The sequence below is a fragment of the Microcaecilia unicolor genome, chromosome 1 (genome assembly GCF_901765095.1).
Source record: "Microcaecilia unicolor chromosome 1, aMicUni1.1, whole genome shotgun sequence".
In the NCBI taxonomy this organism is placed as follows: Eukaryota; Metazoa; Chordata; class Amphibia; order Gymnophiona; family Siphonopidae; genus Microcaecilia; species Microcaecilia unicolor.
In genome coordinates, this window is record NC_044031.1 from 177524047 (window position 1) to 177546452 (window position 22406).

Sequence of the window (22406 nt, forward strand, 5' to 3'; positions counted from 1 at the left end):
ACAAACCCCCTCCCACCACAAAATATGCCGTTTCACAACTTTTTATTTTCACCCTCAAATGTCATACCCATCTATCTCCCTGGCAGCAGTATGCAGGTCACTGGAGCAGTTATTAGGGGGTGCAGTGGACTTCAGGCAGGTGGACCCAGGCCCATCCCCCCCCCACCTGTTACACTTGTGCTGGTAAATGGGAGCCCTCCAAACCGCCCCCCAAACCCACTGTACCCACATGTAGGTGCCCCCCCTTCACCCCTTAGGGCTATAGTAATGGTGTAGACTTGTGGGCAGTGGGTTTTGAGGGGGATTTGGGGGGCTCAACACACAAGGGAAGGGTGCTATGCACCTGGGAGCTCTTTTACCTGTTTTTTTTGTTTTTGTAAAAGTGCCCCCTAGGGTGCCCGGTTGGTGTCCTGGCATGTGAGGGGGACCAGTGCACTACGAATCCTGGCCCCTCCCACGAACAAATGCCTTGGATTTATTCGTTTTTGAGCTGGGCGCTTTCATTTTCCATTATCACTGAAAAACAAAAACGCCCAGCTCACAAATTGTCGAATAAAACATGGACGTTTATTTTTTTCGAAAATACGGTTCGGTCCGCCCCTTCACAGACCCGTTCTCGGAGATAAACGCCCATGGAGATAGACGTTTTTGTTCAATTATGCCCCTCTTATGAATGTAGGAAAAGCCTTTTGGTCTGATGAGATTGAAGTAGAACTTTTTGATTTCAATGCTAACTAATATATGTAGTGTGAAACAAACAACATATGACACTGCTAACACAATTCATGTAGTGAAGTACGAGGGTAGCTGCATTATGTTTTTGAGGATGTTTTGCAGCAGTGGGGAAAGAGAAGCTTGTGAAGCCTGATGGAAAGAGGGGTTGTGCAAAGAACAAAAATGGTTTCAGTCTGCCACAGGCCTGAGATTGGGGAGAAGATTCATTTTTCAGCAAGACAATGATCCTGAGTACAATGCAAAATTAACAATGAAGTAGCTCAGCAAGGAGAACATGAATGTGGTCCAGAGCATATTCATAAGCATGGATTAAAGAGACAAAGCCAACATGGATTTAGTGAAGGGAAATCTTGCCTCATCAATCTACTACATTTCTTTGAAGGGGTAAACAAACATGGATAAAGATGAGCCAGTCGATACTGTGTATCTGGATTTTCAAAAGGAATTTGACAAAGTACCTCATGAAAGACTCCAGAGAAAACTGGAGAGTCATGGGATAGGAGGTAGTGTTCTATTGTGGATTAAAAACTGGTTAAAAGATAGAAAACAGAGCGTAGAGTTAAATGGTCAGTATTCTCAATGGAGAAGGGTACATAGTGGGGTTCTGCAGGAGTCTGTGATGGGATCGCTGCTTTTTTACACATTTATAAATGATCTAGAGATGGGAGTAACTAGCGAGGTAATTAAATTTGCAGACAGCACGAAGTTATTCAAAGTTGTTGAAAGTTGTGAAAAATTACAAGAGGACCTACGACTGGGAATCCAAATGGCAGATGACCTTTAATGTGAGCAAGTGCAAAGTGATGCATGTGGGAAAAAGGAACCCAAACTATAGTTACATGATGCAAGGTCCCACATTAGGCGTCAACAACCAGGAACGGGATCTAGGTGTCATTGTTGATGATATGTTGAAACCCTTTGCTAGGTGGGCGGCAGCAGCTAAGAAAGTAAATAGAATGTTAGGTATTAAGAGGAAAGGAATGGAAAACTAAACAGGATGTTATAATGCCTCTGTATCCCTCCATGGTGCAACTGCACCTCGATTGCTGTGTGCAATTCTGGTCACCGCATCTCAACAAAGAAATAATGGAATTAGAAAAGGTACAGAGAAGGGCAACGGAAATGATAAAGTGGATGGGACAACTTCCCTATGAGAAAAGACTAAAACAGCTAGGGCTCCAGCTTAGAGAAAAGATGGCTGAGGGTAGCTATGACAGAGGTCTATAAAATAATGAGGGGAATGGAATGGGTAGACGTGAATTGCTTGTTTACTCTTTCCAAAAATACTAGGACTAGGAGGCATGCAATGAAGCTACAAAGTAGTAAATTTAAAACAAATCGGAGAAAATATTTCTTCACTCAATGTGTAATGAAACTCTGGAATTTGTTGTCAGAGAATGTGGTAAAAGCAGTTAGCTTAGCGGGGTTTAAAAACGTTTGGGTAGCTTCCTAAAAGAAAAGCCCATAAGCCATTATTAAGGTGGACTTGGGGAAAATCCACTGCTTATTTCTAGGATAAGCAGCATAAAATATATTGTACTGTTTTGGGATCTTGCCAGGTACTTTTAACTTGGATTGGTCACTATTGGAAACAGGATGCTGGGCTTGATGGACCTTTGGTCTGTCCCAGTATGGCAACACATTAAAAAAAAAAAAGCTCAGACCAGAATCCAATAGAAAATCTGTGGTAAGACTTGAAGACTGTGGTCCAAAGATGACACTCGGCCAATTAGAAAGAGCTTGAGCTATTCTGCCCAAGATGGTGGCCAAAAACTTCCCATGGTGCAAAGTTGTTAAACATTCATCCTAGATGACTCATCGCCATTACTGCTGCATAAAGGGAGATTACCCCAAGTACTGAATCAAGGAGTGTGAACGCTTACACAACCACAATGTTTTAGTTTCTTGAAGAACATCCTGAATATTTCCATAATTATTCTTTCATGTTCAAAGTGCAGCATATGTTCAGTAGATCTGTGAAACAAACTCCTACTTTAATGCATTTGAACTGTAGTTTGCTTTTTTTTTAGGCAGCAGAATGTGAAAAATGTACAAGGACCTGAAGACTTTTACAAGGCATTGTAACTACTAAGCTCATAAGTGGCAAGTAGCAACTATTCTTTAAATGGAAATAAGCAACATGCCGATAACTATTCAATCAACCTGCAAAAAAGGAAACACAAGGGGTAAATGAATAAATCCAGTGGGAAATAAAAAGTGTTACTTCAGGAACCTAAGGATGAGCTATTTGCCTAGGCAGTGGATTATAGACAAAGATGGTGCACAAGCAGCATAGAAAGAACTGGCTTAACAGATACATGTAGAATCTGTAAGAAGAGCAGAAAACAGTTACTCATTTCCTAGGTGGCTGTTAAATTCTGTTGGCAGAAAATTTCTACACATAAAAGGCACAAGAAGATGGCACATTTCATCCACTGGAAACTTCGTAAACATCAAAATACTGCCATACTGTCATGTCTCCTACCTCAACCCAAGCGGTTTCCTTAGGCTGTGCGGGGTCCCGTCAATACGCACACTTGACTGGCACTGCCTGAGTCATGTGTGTGTAGTCCTCTATGGGTTTGTTCAGAGAGCGGTGGTTGCAGGCTCCTTAATTGCTTTGCTTCCATGCATCTGTTTCTGCTCTCTCTCTCTCTGCCTGGCTTCCAGGCTCTTTGATTGCTTTGCTTCCACCCATTTGGGTCTGCTCTTCCTCTGCCTGGCTTCTCTTGCTTCTCTCCTATTGGTCTTCCGGTTTCTCCTTCCCCTGCTCTTGTCCTATGGCTGTGCCCCTTCTCCATGCTGATGTCAGACGCCAGCACTTTATCAGCTGAGCTCTCCCTGGACTCCATGCTTCAGCTTCTACTTTGGTAGGTGTTTCTAACTCTGTAGTCTGCTTCTTATCTACTGGTCCCTCATTGCTGACTTGCCTGTACCTAGATTACCCTTCTGCTTGCCGCCTGCCTACTGACTTGCCTGTACCTGGATTACTCTCTTGCCTGCCGCCTGCCTACTGACTGCCGCTTGTATCTGGATTACTCTCCTGACCTGCTGTCTGCCTGGCCGATACATTCATCACCCCGTTTCCAGCTCCGTCCCGTAAGTCCTGCAGGCCGCCCGCACCTAGGGGCTCAACCTCTGGGGAACGGCGGTCAGCGTAGGTGAACCCTGGGGTTGTCCAGCTGCCAAACAGAACCTGGTCCGAGTACCGGGCTCAGCAGCACTCTACTTGGTACAAGAACTCACAAGTCTGACACATATTGGAAAAGTACTGGGATCATGGTCCTAAGAATTCTGGAAAATGAAGAGGTTATGATCACCTGGGACATTCCGATTTTGACTGATAAAAAGCTGAATGTAGGGAAACCAGACATAGTGGTAAAAGAGAAAAACACCAGAACGGTATCGATCATAAGGAGATAGCAGCTTCAAGTGATTACTGTATGAATCTTTTGGAGAGAGAGAAGATCCTTAAAAAAACCACAGAGACTAGGAAAATGTGGCAGAAAGATACAGAAATGTTTTCCATTGTTTTGGGTGCCACAGGCTTGATTAAAGGGAATTTTCAAGCACATCTGGATACGTTGCCTATACATGTTATATCTTATGAAGTCCAGAAGGACACTCTCTTTGGCACAATGGAAGTACTACAGTGAACATTAGCAGTAAATTTAAGAGACTGAGATCATACTCCATATACTTGGGCTTAGGAGGTTCCTTACTGTCATGGTATGTGCAAAACTAGCCCCCAGCTGTTTTTTTTTTAAATACTGCATTCTATTAAGATTATGAAGTTTGGTGGGATGAAAGTAACACATTACCTTTCTTGTCTATACTGGATTGACCAAGGTAAACTAACCTGAATCTGCTCTGCTGGAACATGGATAATGTGGGAAGGCCTGTCCCCATGGTGATGGATTCCATTGCTTTCCTGTTCGTAGATGGCATCCCGCTCTGGCTGAGGAAGACCAAGAAACCTTCGGATCATCGAGAGATTCTCCCATAAAGTCCTATTTTCTGGCGAAGGATCTTCTTTCCAGCGTAGCAGCTCACACAGCCAACCCTGATATCAACATTAAAAAAAGAGACAGGATTTGCTTAATATTCCCCCCATCATTTCTAACTGTAAATATTATCACATATTTCCATCATAAAATATCGAAATGCAGCAATTCCACCAAAACTCATTAGAAACCTCTAAGACAATGGATAATTTTGCTGATAACACAGCTGTAATCAGTCAATAATTCATACTGCAGCATCTTCAAAAAGGGGCAATTAACACATTTTTAAACTTTAAGGTGCCAAGCGCCTAAGACTGGAGTACCATAAAGTAAGATGTTATTCAGTCAAATACAAGTGAACACAATTGATTGTCACAAAATTTCATAAAGTTGTCTTTCCAGATTTTTTTCTTAAACCAACATTTCTGTGCCAAGTAATGTAGGTGTATAGACAATTTATCACCGCAACACTTCATCACAAAATATGCAACAGTGTTGTTTCAGAGACAACTTTATTTTGTATAGTAACTGGCTCTGAAAACAGTGCATAACCTATGCACTAGAAAAACATACAATATTTTATATCGATTCCATTCCAGCAAAAGTTTCACCGGGTACGTTACATGTTTTCTAGCACATATGTTATGTGCCATTTGGGAGTTGGTTTCATTACACAAATAAACACCTGTTGTTGAGAACTTTGTTGTTTTTTGCGAGCTAAAAAAAGACTAATGGACACATATTTCCTTGCACCAAATGGTGCTGCTTAATATCTTTTCTTGCAAGAGGATTGTGAAAAATTACAAAAGGAATTCTTTGCATAACAATATTTGGTATAAATCAATATGTAACTCAGTGACAGATACCACTTTTCTCTTTAGTTGCTCAAAAAATTATTTTAAGTAGAGCACCACAATGCAACAACAAACTGCCTTTATTCAGGGATTTAATATAATGTTGCAACTAGCAATTGCCAGAAAATCTCCAGGGTGTCGTTTCATCTGGCGTTGTATCTCTTCCAAAGTAAACATATTCCCATCAGGGTGCAATATATGCTCCACCAGAGACACCCCCCCCCCCCCCATTATGCCACTGTTTGTTGAGGACCATAAAGGTATGGATACGCCTATAGGTAAGCACCTGGGGATACAAGTTTAGTATGATTATCCACCTCCTGTACTTTGAAAGATTGCATTCCAATAAAAATCAAATTTAAGGGTGGGCGGGATAGGGGATACAAGAGTCTTAATGTCGCCGTCAGATGTCTGGACACTGCAAGGCAGCGGTGGCTAGGTTGCACATATCCTTAGGTTAAGGGATCACAGGATGCTTAAAGTGCTCCTAGGCTATACGTGTCGTGGTTGTGATGCTTTAGTCACTATAAGCAGGGAGGGGTGAGGGGGAGGGGGGTAAGAGGGGGGTTTAGGGAAGATTAAGGTAAGAGGAATATGTAAAATGTTGATGATAAGTTGCCCTTTGCAACTTTGGAAGAGCTTGATTTGGAATGTGCTATGTTGGATACTTACTGATATGATGTTTGATCTTTCATCAATAAAAATGTTGCACCATAAAAAAATCAAAATTAACACAGCCCCCCCTCTTCTGGTTGGTTCCTGGATCAACTTCTTTATTTGCAGCCAGTATAAGAAAGGTCAGTGTTCCATTTTTTCTTGCACCAGATAAGTGGTGCATACTTTCTCATGCAAAATAAGCTTTGCAATGTTTTTAGAGTGAAGAAGAATCGTGTGATGAACTATCACTTGCGTGTGCAAGATTACTAATTTTGGGGAATGTGTGTGGGATTTTTAAAAATGTTCTTAAGCAGCATAGAAATGTATTTGAAGTATTTATTTCGTTTACACAGACATCTAACAAACTGTTTAAGTGAACGTTTGTAAAAAGAACAATGACATTTTCCTCTCTTTACATCCTGGTTGCTACTGTACATACGCCACTGATTGTAATGTTATGTTATAACATGTCTCATAGCTCGGAAAATACCTTTTCAGTTCTAGGCGGGTTAGAAATACCAAAGAAGCCAGATCTAATTTATCTGGGAATAACAATAATAAACACAAAAAAACTTAAACACATACACTCCAGTTTTCAAATTCTTCCTAAACAATACATAATGTTGGCAACATCGAACGGCCAACATTTGATAACGGAGTGATACAGAAAAATGTTTAACTGATTGTAGAGTGGTAGCAATAGGAATGCGCAAAAAGAATGGATTACGTATATTATATTTATGAAGCAAAGTTACTAAATCACTTTATATAAAGGCACAACACCAGCTAAGATTTTAAATACCATTATGCTCACTTTAAATTGGAGACGTTCCTTAATTGGTAACCAATATCATTTTAGATAATATTCTTTTACTGAATCATATCAACCTAACTGCTATGCTTTGCATCACCTGTAGTTGATCAATCAATTTTTTTGAACATCCAATTAAAGCCAGATTACAGTAATCAAATCTGGCTAATACAAGTGATTGATTACGCTTCAACTAAAAGTTTTTTTTAATGGCTCTATGATTTCTTAGAACAATACAAATTTTCTGCAAAATCATCAGTACATGTTGTTGCAGTGTTAAAAGGTTGTTCAATTCAACTCCCCCAATTTTTGACCGAAGATCTAATGAAAACATATTTCCATCAATAGAAAAACCAGAAACCGGGTACGAATCTTGTATCTTGACTAGATCCTATCCAGAGGAACATGGGGCCCTGTTTATTAAGCCGCATTATAGGCGTGTTAGCATTTTTAACACGCCTTAGTAAACAGGGCCCTTAGTTTTCTCTTTAATTTGAAATCCAAGAATATATTAATGACATATACAATTGAATGCGGGAGTTTATGTCCAAAAATGAGAGCATGCTTTATATCAACCAAATAAATGGATATTTATCTAGCAGCATACCCAGCGATCTTATCAACAAGTTAAAAAGCACCAGAGAAAGTGGTGATCCTTCAGGGATACCAGTTAATGCCCTCCATTCATCAGACAGCATGCCTTCTTTTGTAACCATATAGCATCAATTCATTAGAAAACCCTGCAACCAAGATAACGCCTTGTCTTGAATTCCACACTGATAGCATATATTAAGATCAAACGCACTGGAAAGATCGAACTGTAGAACAATAGCGCATTGTCCCTTACTCAGAACGCTTTCTACGCTACCAGGTTACTAATCACTGTCTCGGTGCTATTATTCACTCTAAAAACAGACTAAGTAACAAAGAAGTTCATGATGTTCAAGATAGTTAACTAGTCATTCAGTAACATACCCTTCCATTATTTTAACTGAGGAATAAATGCCACTGGTCAATAATTACTGACCTCAGAAAGACAAGCTTTAGGGTTCTTTAGGATTGGCATGAGGACAATGTTCTCCCTAGGACAGGGGTAGGCAACTCCGATCCTCGAAAGCAGCAGGCAGGTCAGGTTTTCAGGATATCCACAATGAATATGCAGGAGATAGATTTGCATACCATGGAGGCAGTGCTTGCAAATCTATCTCCTGCATATTCACTGTGGATTTCCTGAAAACCTGACCTGCCTGCGGCTCTTGAGGACCGGAGTTGCCTACCCCTGCCCTAGGAGAAGGGAATATTCCCCTCTCTAAGTAAAAATGTACCCAATCTGTTAAGGTATTCAAAAATTTAGAAGAAGGTGTTTTGAACAAATAGGGAGGACAACTGTCCAAACTGCAAAAGGATTTTGCATATTTCAATATTAGTCAGTTACAGTGACTTTCGATATTAAAGATATCCTTACAAATCCTACACATAGGAGATTATATATATGGCACCTATAACAAAATTGGCAGTGGTTAAGTGTATTCTATAATCGGCACCTAGATTTAGGCACCGATTATAGAGTATGCTTGGTTGATATTTCAGCGTCAATATCTGAGCGCATCCATTTACGCCAGCGAAAACCTGGTGTAAATCTCAGCATGTAGATTTAGGCGCACTGGGCCATAGTCTATAACTAGGCACCTAAATTTTGGAACGCTCATGAAATACCCATTTCCTCGCCCATAACCACACCCCTTTTGCCTCTATGCATTAGAAGTTCAGCACAGATCGTTACAGAATACACTTAGCGAGTTGTGCGCCTAAATTCTAATCAGTGCCAATTAGTGCTCATTATTGCTTGTTAAGTGCTGTTAGCGCTCATTAGCCTAAGCCAATTAAGTTACGGTGTTATAGAATCCATTCCTATTTTGGCAACTAAATCTAAGTGCACTATATAGAATCCGGAGGAATAATGCATAATATTGTAATGTCTGGATGTTAATAACACAGCTGTTTCATAAAAATGGTTTGGTCCCCAAGATTTGTTGTCCCAGATGTTAAAAAAATAATGTGAACATACCTCAGATTTATTTGAATTAATGGGACAGGAAAACGAGTTAGCTCCCACTAGTCTCAAGACTTCTAGACCTAGGGTATACCCATTCTTATATATATTGTTGCCAGCAAGCCTGAAACTTTTGAAATGGTGTACTTTCAGGTACAGTAGGTATTTTTCCATCCCTGGATGGCTCACAATCAGAGTGTGTAGCAGAAGTAACAGAGATTTAAGTAACTTACCTAGATCACAAGGACCTACAGTGGGTCCCTGGTTCTCAGTCCACTGCTCTAAACATTAGGCTGCTCCTCCTCAGTTCTTTGCCATTCTGGATCTTCTGTGCTCATCTCATGTTATTTTTAAAATTACATTACTGTGTCTGTTCCCACAACCTCCACTAAAGTCCCATCTGTGCATTCATTTAACTTCCAGTGAAGAAGTGTTTTCCGATGTTGCTCAGGCATTTGCTTTCCAGAAGGTTCATACAGGGGGGTCTTTGACAAAGGCGCCATACACAGCATTATTAGCACGCGCTAAACGCTAGAGACGCCCATAGGAATATATGGGCGTCTCTAGCATTTAGCGCACACTTATTTTTAGCGTGCGTTAAAAACACTAGCGCACCTTTGTAAAAGGACCCCACTGTGACTTACCATGCAATAGGAAATTGCAGCTCATAATATGAACTGTAAACTGGGCAATCAGGTGGCCATACTGGAAAAGGATGCCAGTATATTTTTGTAAACAACTGTTTTAATTATTCGAGCCACCAACAGTTAAAGAAATAATATTTAGCTGGCTGATTTAGAGGGGCTGAAACCTTTATTCAATTTTGTATTAATTAGAGCAAGTGTTTGTGGTGCTGCTCCATTAAGTTGCATTACTGTCAATGCTTAACCCTAGTGAACTCCTATGTGCAGCTGAAAAAAAAAATTTAAAACTGCTCAAAACAAATACGTAGGCAGTCATACAGAGCATTCCTACAGGGAAAAGATGCTGCAAGAAAACAAACAAATTGAAGGCTATTTACAAAACATCTGTGATTGGCCATGTATCTCCCCCAGAGGAAACTCATGCAGTGGAAAAGGTCAAACTGGCCAACTGGACTGCCTGAAATAGCCCTGTCTGGAATGCAAATCCCTTTTAATTGGCAATTATATATTGGGCAGACCCTTTATTTCATGATGCTTTAACCCTTCTACACTTGTTAAATTTCATACATTTTTAAATTATACGAAAACAAACATAGTAAGCTCATTCATATTCTTTGGGCAACATGTCTAAACAAAATTATTTGTGCAAGAGACTTTGGCAATTACCTTGTCAGAGATAGATGACAAAAAGCAGAAAACTTTGTAGAAAATGATCAAATAAACTCCAGCTAGTAGTGGGGATTACATAACAACCTGGAACAAGTACCTGGAGTACTCCAGGAATCTGTACTAGTACTAATGCTTTTTAACATATTTATAAATGATCTGGAAATAACAACGAGTGAGGTGATCAAATCTGCAGATGACACAAAATTATTCAAAGTTGTTAAATCACACGTGAATCGTGAAAAATTGCAGGATGACAAGACTGGGAGACTGAGCATCCAAATGGCAGATGACATTTAATGAGGACAAATAAAAAGTGATGCACATAGGAAAAAGGAACCCAAAATTATTCCTAGGCATCATCGTGGACAACATGTTGAAACTATTTGCTCGGTCTGAAGTGGCGGCCAACGTAAATAAAAATAAAAATAAAAAGAGTGTGCTAGCAATTATTATCAAATGAATAAGAATAAATGAAACATTATCATTATATTTCTTCTCACACCATGGTGAAATTGCATCTTGAGTACTTTGTGCAAGTCTGATTGCCACTCAAAAATGATACTGAAGAATTAGAGAAGGCTAACCAAAATGACAAAGTGGATGGAACTCCTCTCATATGAAACAAAGCAAACAGGTAACAAAATGTTGTCCTTTCTTCGGACCCCTTTGTGAAAAGGCGAATAACAATGCGATGTTGGAAATGCCCATAGCTTTATGTGTTACTGTCCTCGGGGGGGGGGGGGGGTCAGTATATGAGAAATGTTATCTTGGTGAGGGACAGTTCCTGGGAGGATAAGATGAAGATTAGCTCTTGCTTCTGAGATGGGTAATAGCATCATGCCTAAGAGATAAGATTTGAAGTATTTATTGCCTAGCAAGATCTATTATATAGTGACATTTCTGTTTTGTCTTGTTCTTGATTGTATTTAGGTTTTTCAAACATTTATAAAAACGTTTGGACAAAAAAAAAAAAAGCAAAAAGGTTAGGGCTCTTCAGCTTGGAGAAGAGACGGCTGAGAGGAGATATGATAGAAGTTTATAAAATCCTGGAGTGGAACGGGAAAACGTGACAACTGTTTACTCTTTCAAAAAGTACACAGATTAGGGGAGTTACTAAATAGTACATTTAAAACAAATAGGAGAAAATGTTTTTCACTCAATGTGTGGAAGTCATTGCCGAGGATTTGGTAAAAGCAGTTAGCATCGCTGAGTTTCAAAACACTTTGGACAAGCTCCTGGAGGAAAGTCCGTAAACCAATAAGAGATTGGTCCTTGGGGATTCTGCCATGCAGTGACCTGTACTGGCCACTACTGAAAAAGAGTTACTGGACTTGGTGGACCTTTGGTCTGACCCACTATGGCATTTCTTTTAGACTACTATAGAGGAGTCATTTTATTTAAGAACACACTAAATCATTTTAACCAGATTTATTTATGTTTATAAAATAGAGTGGTTGAGATAATCTACTTGAATGCACAGAAATAAATGTAAAAAATAATAAAAGGTGACAATTTTAAAGGTTTAACTTTCTTTACTATCTTTCAGGTTCAAGATGAAAGATTACAGAGGGTTAACCCCGATAAAGCATGGTAAAAATCTGCAGTTACTACACCTTGGGTGAAGAGGTTATTATTGAGGTGCAGTAAAAGTTGGGCCTTTACCACACCTTAATTTCCCATAGGAGTGATCAGCCTGCGGCATCTCAGTACCCCAGTTAGAACCTCGCAAGTAGTATTAATTTTCCACCCCAGAGTACTGGGGTGCAAAGCGATGCTCTTGGGCCATTTTTTAAAGGCACTGGGCCAAAGTACCCCCCCAAAGCCCCCTTTTTTTAACACCCTCAGATTCTTAATTCCAATTCCCCTTGCCAAGCTTCCCCTCCCTCTTCCCCAAATCCCCCACCCCTCAGGTCTAGCTAGAAATCCCGGAGGGGGTGTGATGGGTTTTGGTGTGGATCTCTAGGCACGCTATATAGAATCGGGGGTTAATGTGCATTAGCACCCTATTGCATCATATAGGTGGTTTTTATTTATTTATTTTCTTTATTGCATTTGTATCCCACATTTTCCCACCTTTTTGCGGGCTCAGTGTGGCTTACAATACGATATGAGAGATGGAAATATAATTTGTTACAACTTGGTTAATAAATAAGCACTGATCTACAAGGGCGCATTTTAAGTGCTACATTGTGCAATGCAAGGTAGGCAGAGCATGGGATGGGGCTCTCAGTTAAGCATGTAAATTACAGAATACGGTAAGTTATGTGCACCCTTAGCGCAGTAAATATAAGGCACGCCGATACTGGACTATGCTAGCATTCTATAATGGAATCTGGCCTTCTCAGATGCTCTTACTGTGTCCCCTAGGGCACCTATAACGAAGCGTCCACTTACACAACTGCCACTTGTGTTGAGTGCACTTTAGAAAAAGGGTCCTATTTTAAGCTGCTACAAAAGTTTTTTTTTTACATTTTTGTGTTTCTCTGTCCTTAAGTACCTGAGAGAAGCCTAATGTTTGTTTATGAACCTCTACCGTGCAAAAGCAGCTTGAATACACCATGTATAGAATAAAACAATTTGCTAAACTACTAGGTTAAAGTCTGTCTAACCTAGTAGTTTAGCAATCAGAAGTTATAAAAAAAAAACCCCACATAGAGACATGACAGTATACATGGAAGATAATTTTACAAAGGTTTTCTATGTTTAAAACCTGTTTTTTGTTTTTTTATTCCTGTAGAAAGCTGGTAATGCAAAATTTGCTGCTATATCCTTGTAAAGAGGTATATACAGACAGCACTCCCACATATACACACGAGTATAAAGTAGGCTGGGCAGAGTTTGGAATTTGTATGCATAACCCAGCAGGCATGAGTGTTTATGCCTGCTCTGGAGAAGGCATATACATCTGGCTTGAACCAAACGCATATTTATGCTTGTACATGAAAACCATTGGGGCCCTTTTACAAAGCTACACTAAAAAGTAGCCTGCGCTATTTTTAGTACATGGGTTTTCCACGCGCTGAAGCCACTTTTAGCATGGCTGATGGCTGTAAAATGGCTGCAGTTTCTTTTCTTCCATTAGCGGCTACGTGTGCTAATTTCCCAGTTCATGAGAGAGATCTGCATGCACTGCCACCACTGCATGCAAATCTATCGCAAGAATATTTATTGTGGATATTCATGAAAACCTGACCGGCTGGGCTGCCTCCAGACCAGGTCTGGGAGCCACTGCCATACTGCCACCTATTTACTAAGTGGTAATCGGCAGTACGCAGTGATTTTGCCATGCTACCTGATTTGCGCAAGGAACACCTACCCTCCACCTCCAAACACGCCCCTCGCACTAAAAGATTTTTTAGCACAGATTGGCATGCGTCAATCCCAGAACTCCCACGGGATGCCTGAGTGTATTCCACGGTACTGCCTTTTTAGCATTCAGTAAGCACCGCCGCTTTTTATAAGGGTCCCTTTAATAGTAACGTTTTTTTTAAATGAAGTATAAGTGCCAATTTTAGAAGGAATGTGTACATGAACTTTCTATTCCTAAAATCACTGCTTTCTACGTGTATACAGGCTGTATCCACTTATGTGGCCAGTTCTAAAATGGCATTCTAGAACTTCAAGGTCCATCTAGGTCAACCCATAATGATGCAACACCAAACCGCCTACCCCATCTCTTCGTAGATCCATAGATCCTTTGTGCTCGTCCCAGGCTTTCCTGAATTTGTGAGGGTTTTGACCTTCTATGGGAAAACTTGTCTTTTAAAAAACTTTATTCTTATTGGTTTAACAGTGTAAGTTACAAATACATGTTACAGGAAAAATACATCCACACAAAGAATAGCACACACACATCATTATGATAAAGAAATCGGACACCCCAAAAAGTAAACTGGGAAGATTCAAGATGCAGGAATTGAAAAATACTGAAATAAACTTTTGTCTAAAGCAGTGTGTGTCAATCGTTTTGTAGCCATGACATCATGATAGCAGCCAAATAAAGTTGCATGACCCCTTCCCCAAGAGATGCAGAATAACGATGCACCTATGGACGGCCCAAATAGGTTGGGATCCCAAATGTGGCTTTTGTGAACCCCATTTGGCATCATGACCCATAGTTTGAGAAGCTCTGATCTAAAGAGAGGGGAAAAATGAAAAAAATAAAATAGAGCACAGTTTTGTCCTAATTTTTCCTTCCTGTGACTAATACTTAGCAGTGACTTATAACCCGAAAAATACAGTAGGCAAGAAGAGCACAATCACCGTGTGATCAGCTTGGCACCAAACTGAACCAAAGAAATATTTCTTTTGTTAGCCCCATAAGTTTCAGATCAGGGCCTCTTGTTCTAAAATGCTTTTTCTGCTAGAAAATACGCTTCTTGCAAAATTTATAATTTTCAGGTATTTGAATGGCTCAGACATATTCTCCTCTCCCTTCTAGCCATGTTTTTTGTTAAATTCTGAATAGAGCTTTTGAAGAAAAGTCTGCGTCTTTCTCACAATAATTTAGGCTATGTGTAGCCAGAAAGCATCAATCACAACAGATATTTAGTTTAGTTAAAGCTGAAAGTTAAATACATATCTTTCAGATGGCTCTTAATTTTTTCTACCTAAAATGCAACAGTCTAAGAACAGCAAGATCAATATGTAAACTAATCTAGTCTGTCGTTTACTGGATATTTATTCATATACTAAATGTGGCAATACATAAATGACAAAAGTTCTTGTCTATAAATAAGCCCAATATGTTTACCCTTAAGTTCTTACAAAAAAAACTGCAACAAATTATTGAAATGTTAGTTTTAACAGATCATTGCTAACAGCTGTATTATCAGTTTTTGGGCACCATGTCATCTTTTCCTCTGACATAAAGGTGTCAGTCAGACAGCTTCTAAAATATTGCTGAATGAAGTTCTTATGTGAGAGAAAATGACTTGTGTGAGACCCTGAGATAAGTACAAAGAAAAAAAAATGCAGGAGGCTAATGAAATAGGAAATGTTCAGTGCAATTAAAAAAAAAAGAAAAGTTTCCACTACGAGTGATTTGGCCAATAACAAACATTAACTTGGATGAGAAGGAAGTAAAACAGAGAACAAATTGAAAGTTAATTCTATTCATTCTGAGATTTAAAAAAAAAATGTACAAAAAAAGGGAACAACTTAGTGTTAAAGGTGATATATCTCAACAGTAAATCTGACATGCAGCATTACACTGAATATCAAAAAGGTACAATTTTACAATGTAAAATATAAACAAGTAACCACATGTAAATAAATTAGGAGAACTTTCAGGATGTTGCTACTTTTCAAACTGAGAAAGTTTAATTTGACACCTTCTGTTCTAAACCCTTTGTCTCCATTCCACATCATGCCTTTAAGCTGCTATCAGTCACAATGCGCTCCCCATTACTTAAAATATTGGCATGGGCCCCTGCAGAAGCTGAAAATGCCATGCAGATGAATTCTGAGATATGCTCAAACCTGTTACATACAACACTAATCCTGTGAAGTTATGTATTGTAAACCTATAGTTATTGAGAACAAAGCCTTAAATCCATCTGCCACAAAAGGAAATATTGGTAGGCACTGTGTAGTAACCAATGCCATCTGCAAATGTCTTGCAACTGTAAGCAGCTAAATGCCGAGGAAAAGGAAGTGAAACCTGTTTTAGATAACTCAGAACCTCCTGACTTGATTTTCCTATAAAGGAACATTACAAAACCAACAGCTTGTAAAAGGAATAATGTGAAGGATATGATTTAAAAAAACACACACACACCAAATCAGAGCCAGAGATGTCCACAGTGCAAAAAACAAAGAAACAACAAAATAAAAACATCCCCCATTCTGATCTCAATAATGTAGAGGGCACAGATTACTAAGAAAACCTGTATTTCAAAGATAAGTAGATCTGATCTTATCTAAGGAGCCTCCTTGGTGACCTCATCCATTTTGTGCCTATGGCGGAAATCCTAACTGAACAGGGGCCTAAAACATTTAAGAGCTGAAAATTTTGTAGCTTTTAATTCTAGTGTTCTTGTTATAATTAATTCACACTATTAAGCCTGTCAAAGGGTGCTTACATTACATCTATACTGAATTTAATACTGTGTCTGTGCACAGATGGGATTACAGTACAATAGCTGCCACACACTCTAAGTAGGTTAATCCCTTTAGGTCAGTTGCTGTGTGAGAAGGCTTACTTTATAACTCTGACATCCTACAAAATGATCAGACTTTAGAATTCAGCACAGCCAGGCTCTTACCATGAGGCACAATTCAACAAGTTGGATGTTTAAAGGGAAGACTCCAATCACAGGCAAGATTTCACCCCCTAGATATTTGGCTTGGGAAGTACAAAAAGGAGATGGAAGGCTGGCTCCTGAATGGACTACCCAATGGCTCAGTGGCAGGTGCTATGCGCTGCCAGGTAGGGAATGTGGGTTCAGTTCTTACATCTGAGTGCTCTTAGTATCTCTTTACACCAGTCAAGGCTGAAGATGCTACTGAGATATGAATCTGTCATTGTGCAGTCCAGACACTTGCGAGGTAGTTCTACAATTAGACACCTACTTTTAGATGGCAGAAAGACATGTAAATAATGGTATTCTAGCCACTTTTGTATATAAATAGCCTCTTATAGAATAGCGGAAAAGTATGCACAATGCTTTGATGGTGGACATAATACCTTGGTGGATTTTTGGCACAGCATACAAATACGTATGGAAATTATAGAATACTATAATTTAGGTACATAATAGCCATACTGGGTCAGACCAATGGTCCATCTAGCCCAGTATCCTATTTCCAAAAGTGGTCAATTAAGGTCACAAGAACCTGGCAAAATCCCAAATAGTAGCAACATTCCATACTACCTATCCCAGGGCAAGCAGTAGCTTCCCCCTTATCTATCTCAATAGCAGACTACAGATATTTATTCCAGGAGCCTGTCCCAATCTCTTTTAAACCCAGATACGCTAACCGCTGTTACCACATCCTCCGGCAAAGAGTTCCAGAGCTTAAATACTCGAAGAGTAAAAAAATATTTTCTCCTGATCGCTTTAAAAGTATTACCAATGTAACTTCATTGAGTGTCCCCTAGTCTTTGTACTTTTTGGAAGATCAATTCACTTCTAGTCATTCTATACCACTCAGGATTTTGTAGACCTCAATTATATCTCCCCTCAGCCATCTCTTTTCCAAGTTAAAGAGCCCTAACCTCTTTAGCCTTTCCTCATATGGGAGGAGTTCCATCCCCTTTATCATTTTGGTTGCTCTTCTTTGAACCTTTTCTATTCTGCTATATATTTTTTGAGATACGGTGAGCAGAACTGAACGTAATACTCAAGGTGAGGTCGCACCATAGAGCAATACAGAATTACAGTATTCTTGGTCTTATTTACCATCCCTTTCCTAATCACTCCTAGCATCCTGTTTATTTTTTTGACCACTGCCATACAATGGGCGGAAAATTTCAGCGTATTGTCTACAATGACATCTAGATCTTTTTCTTGGGTGCTGACTCTCAAGGTGGATCCTAGCATCAAGTAATTATGATTCGAATTATTCCTCCCAATGTGCATCACTTTGCATTTGTCCACATTAACCCCGTTTGCAAAGCCACGCTAGCGGCTGCTGGTGCGGTAATGCCGACACAGCCCATTCATTGCCACACGGCTCTGTAAACGGGAGGAGGGGGGGAGGTGGGAGGTACACTTCATCTGCCACTTGGATGCACAGTCTTTTGGTTTCCATAGGTCTTCCTACAATTTTTCACAGTCCACGTGTGTTTTAACAATCTTGAAAAGTTTTGTGTCAACTGTAAAATTTAATCACCTCACCTGTCATTCCGATTTCCAAATCACTTATAAATATGTTAAATAGCACCGGTCCCAGTACAGATCCTTGAGGTACTCCACTATTTACCCTCCTCCATTGAGAAAAATAACCATTTCACCCTTCCCTCTGTTTCCTATCCATAACCAGTTCCAAATCCAGAATAGAACATTGCCTTTTATCCCATGGCTTTTTAATTCTCTCAGAAGTCTCTCATTCTGGCTAACATCTAGGTGTAGGGATTTACACCAACTACAGGACTGGTATATGTGGTCATGCCTAAATGTATACAATCTGCCTCCAAGGCTATGTACCAATTCTTCAGTTCAATAGAAGATGGGAGTTGCAATTTGCTGTGTTCTGGCTGTGCTGCTCTATGGAAATATGAGCTCTCTGCTCAGGGTGGGCAGGTGACCACCTAATTGCATTACAGCTATTGTGCTTTCCTCCTGGTACTGGCACTACATACTAACTGGTTACTAACTACAGACCGGTAGCCTCCGTTCCATTCTTCACTAAACTAACGGAGGGAATGGTAACACTACAACTCACTCACTTCTTGGACTTGCATGATATTCTTTCAACATCTCAATCAGGATTCCATGAACTTTTTAGCACAGAAACAGTTCTGAGCTCCATGCTAGCCCAAGTCTGACTACTGTTAAGTGAAGGAAAAAGCGCACTGCTATTCCAATTTGACCTTGAGAATATGGTCTAGTAAAGATGAAGGCCCAGTACAGATCTACAGGATACGAGATATTAAATATATTTCTCTTACTGTGGAGCAGAAACATTCGTTTCCCTGCACTGTTCAGGCCAAGGCAATTAAGCAATTACCTCAGAACCCCCCCCCCCTTCCCTGAGGAGGAGAACTCTGCTACAGTATAATTATGTCCACGATTATTTGTGATCAAAGAGGGAGCCAGCTGTAGATATGGTAGGAAGCAGGTGACCAGTATTTCCATCAGCATCATTTATGGCTAGAAGGGTGTGGGAAGAAGGAATATAGGGACACAAGAGACCTTGGCCCTAAGGCGAGGGAGAAAAGATGGAACAGGAAAACTGGTTCCCGAGAATGTGACCTTTTTCCTCAGGACTATGACCTTACTTTGTAGCTGTAATAAGAAGCTTCTAACAAAGAATGTGCCCGAGGAGGACCCAGGAAATGCAACTTTTATGTGCCTTCTCAATCATGTAATAAAAAGGAAAATGACAATATTACAGAATATTGCACTCTGAGCTAAGAGAATTGCATATAAGTCTCCTGTCAGGAAAAAGAAGGAGTTCACTGACAGTCTCTCTCAGTTAGTCTCAACTGACTGAGATAGGTGTCCATTTTCACTGGCAATTCCTTTAGCATATGTTTCCCATACCCTGCTTTTATTTGCTGCTACTAATTTTTTTATTTTTCATATTCTTGGGTAAGAATAAACTTTATTAACATGAGAAGCTTCTTTTGTTTGTAGCTGTTGTTTTTTTTTTTTTTGAACATCAGGCGGGTGGTCCTAAGAAATCAGTTGGGGAATTTGTTGGGAGAGGAACTGTGTTCTTGTTCTGAGACCCAGTTCCAATATCTCCGAACAACCTGTCCTCAGCATTCGACCTAGTAGACCTAACATTGACATTCGCACATCAGCCAGTCAATTACCAGACAACTCCTTATATTTAAATAACACAGCAACACTTTATTTGGAATAACATTTGGCTGCAGCTTTATTCACCACATAGCAATATATAACTCAACTCCGCAACTTAACTTTTCCTTAACAACATACAAATCTTTTATCACCATGTTAACTTCCCACAGCGGTTTAAGAGTGCTAAGCCATTCGGTAACGAAACTGGCTCTGACTTTTCCCACATTACCCCCTTTTACCCATGTGACTTACGGTGCCGTCAAGCCGGTTCCGCCCACAAGTTCTTCTCCATTCCATATCGTTAACAAATATTCACTTAACCACCTCTGGTGCCTCTTTATTCCCCAAAAACAGGCCCCCACCCTTAAAAGCTGCTATCGATCTCCCAGGCTCTACCTCTACTCCCTCCCACCCCCCCATGTAACTACCCCTATCCTCTTCCCAGTGCCCCACTCACCAGCCAAACGGGCGGGCTGGGAAGGGTCAGCAAAACTCACCCCTATCCACCCTCACCCGCTCCTACCCACCCACCTAATACTTTTTTAACCGCCAAAACCCCACTTTTTCCTATCTTATCCATTCCATATTTCCACCAGTCCCCATCACCTTTAACTAACCAATCACCTTTCTTCCTCTTGTTGCTATTCTGCCTAAACCTCACACTTCACATACTAACACACCCTTCCCCCTCCCACCCTTTCTTCCCCCCCCACCCTTTTCTTTCTATACCCTTACTGCCTTCTGCCTCAGTCAATGTTATTACCCCCACAGTTTAACTGTGAGGGTCTCCATACTCTCCTACTATGAAACCCTGAAGAAAAGGGAATCACAGCTAATGTTTTAAAATGGTTCAGAGGCTTCTTGGAAAGCAGATCATACGGGGTCAATGTAAATGCAGATTTATCCCTAAACAGAACAACAGATGTGGGATCCCCCAAGTCCCCCCATCTACAATACTGTTCAATGTCTTCCTCAGATCCTTAAGCTCACTGTTAGATAAAAATGACTTCCTCCACTACATCTACGTTGATAATACCTCAATATTAATCCCCATACAATCAATCCTCAAAATAGATGTCTCTAGGGTCCAACAATGCATCAACCTACTAGAAAAATGGATACATGCCTAAAGGGCTAACACTCAATACTGAAAAAAAAACAATTTTTTTATGCTTCAACACAAAACCAGACCAAATCCCTGTCAATTACCGTTAACCAAGCAAGCTTCGATCTCTCCCACCATTAAACACCTAGGCATTCAAATTGACTGTGCCATTTTCCTGGAAACACAAGTCAACGCCAAGACCAAAAAATGTTTCTACATAATGAGAAAGCTATGTACTATTTGGAAGCACTTTGAAATCAACCAGTATGAACGACTGGTACATGCACTGGTACTATCATCACTTGACTGCTGCAATCTAATATACCTAGGCTGCACAAAAACCTTACTCAAGAGACTTCCAACCATTCAAATTACAGCAATCAGACTAATCCTCAGGCTTTCCAAATTCGACAGTGTTTCCACTTCCTACATCAAACTACACTGGCTCCCCATTGAGGCGATAGTAACTTTCAAGCTGGCCTGTTTCCTCTTTAAAACTTTAGATTGTAAGCTCCTTTGAGCAGGGACTGTCCTCTGTGTTAAATTGTACAGCGCTGCATAACCCTGGTAGCGCTTTAGAAATGTTAAGTAGTAGTAGTAAAACACAGGTAGGACTGATCCCCAGGTATCTACTAGCTAATTTCTGCTTTACAACCTCAACCAGATCAAGATGACAAGAAACTGCCAATTTCTTCGCTTTTCCCACATCTAAGGGCAAGAAGAGACTAGTGCTATTCAACAAATCCCTTGCCATTCAAGGTGCCAGACTCCGGAAAGACATTGCCGGAATGTATTCCCCTACACAATCCTATCTCATGTTCCAAAAACAGATAAAAAAACTTCTTATTTAAAAAATATGTACTGTAGTTAGATCTCTGCCTATCTCCAAAACAACAATTGTAATTCTCAGAGGAATGTTCTGATCTCTTAAACTGCTTAGAACTGAAAAGGTGTTAGTGGGGTATAAGGCCAAATGTAATGTAATATTCTATAAAGAAAAGGAGGCAACTACTTTTCTCTACAGAATATTCTTGAAATAGGCACCTGCTTACCCTCATATCCTAGGATAACCCTCTCAGAGGCCAATGCGTTAAGCCATGCTAACAAGGACGGTTACTAGCATCCAAATTCAGCATTCACAGTAAACTGTATAGTGATTTATGCATCATGGTTACAGCATGCAATTTATGCCCACACTGAAAGTACAGACCCCCTTACCGGCTTACATGCCAAAATTAAAAGATCCAGTTACTGCAGCAGCAGACACCATGCAGTGATGACCCAATGGTAGAAGACAAGAAGGAGAACAAGGGTGGGAAATAATTGCAAAGGGGGCATTTTCCCTAGCCCCAATCCCTGATCACAGACTAGCCCTCTCCTTGCAATCAAATTCCCCATCCT

General features: G+C 40.1%; 1 protein-coding gene across 5 annotated transcripts in view; it reads right to left on the reverse strand.

Annotated features, from left to right (window-relative positions):
* Positions 1-22406, reverse strand: part of SATB1 (SATB homeobox 1) — a 209807-nt gene that overhangs the window by 9170 nt on the left and 178231 nt on the right. For all 5 annotated transcript variants that reach the window (XM_030202698.1, XM_030202690.1, XM_030202682.1 and 2 more), the window contains one exon: positions 4595-4798. In XM_030202698.1, the coding sequence (XP_030058558.1) occupies positions 4595-4798 (204 nt within the window). The remainder of the gene's footprint in view (positions 1-4594; positions 4799-22406) is intronic.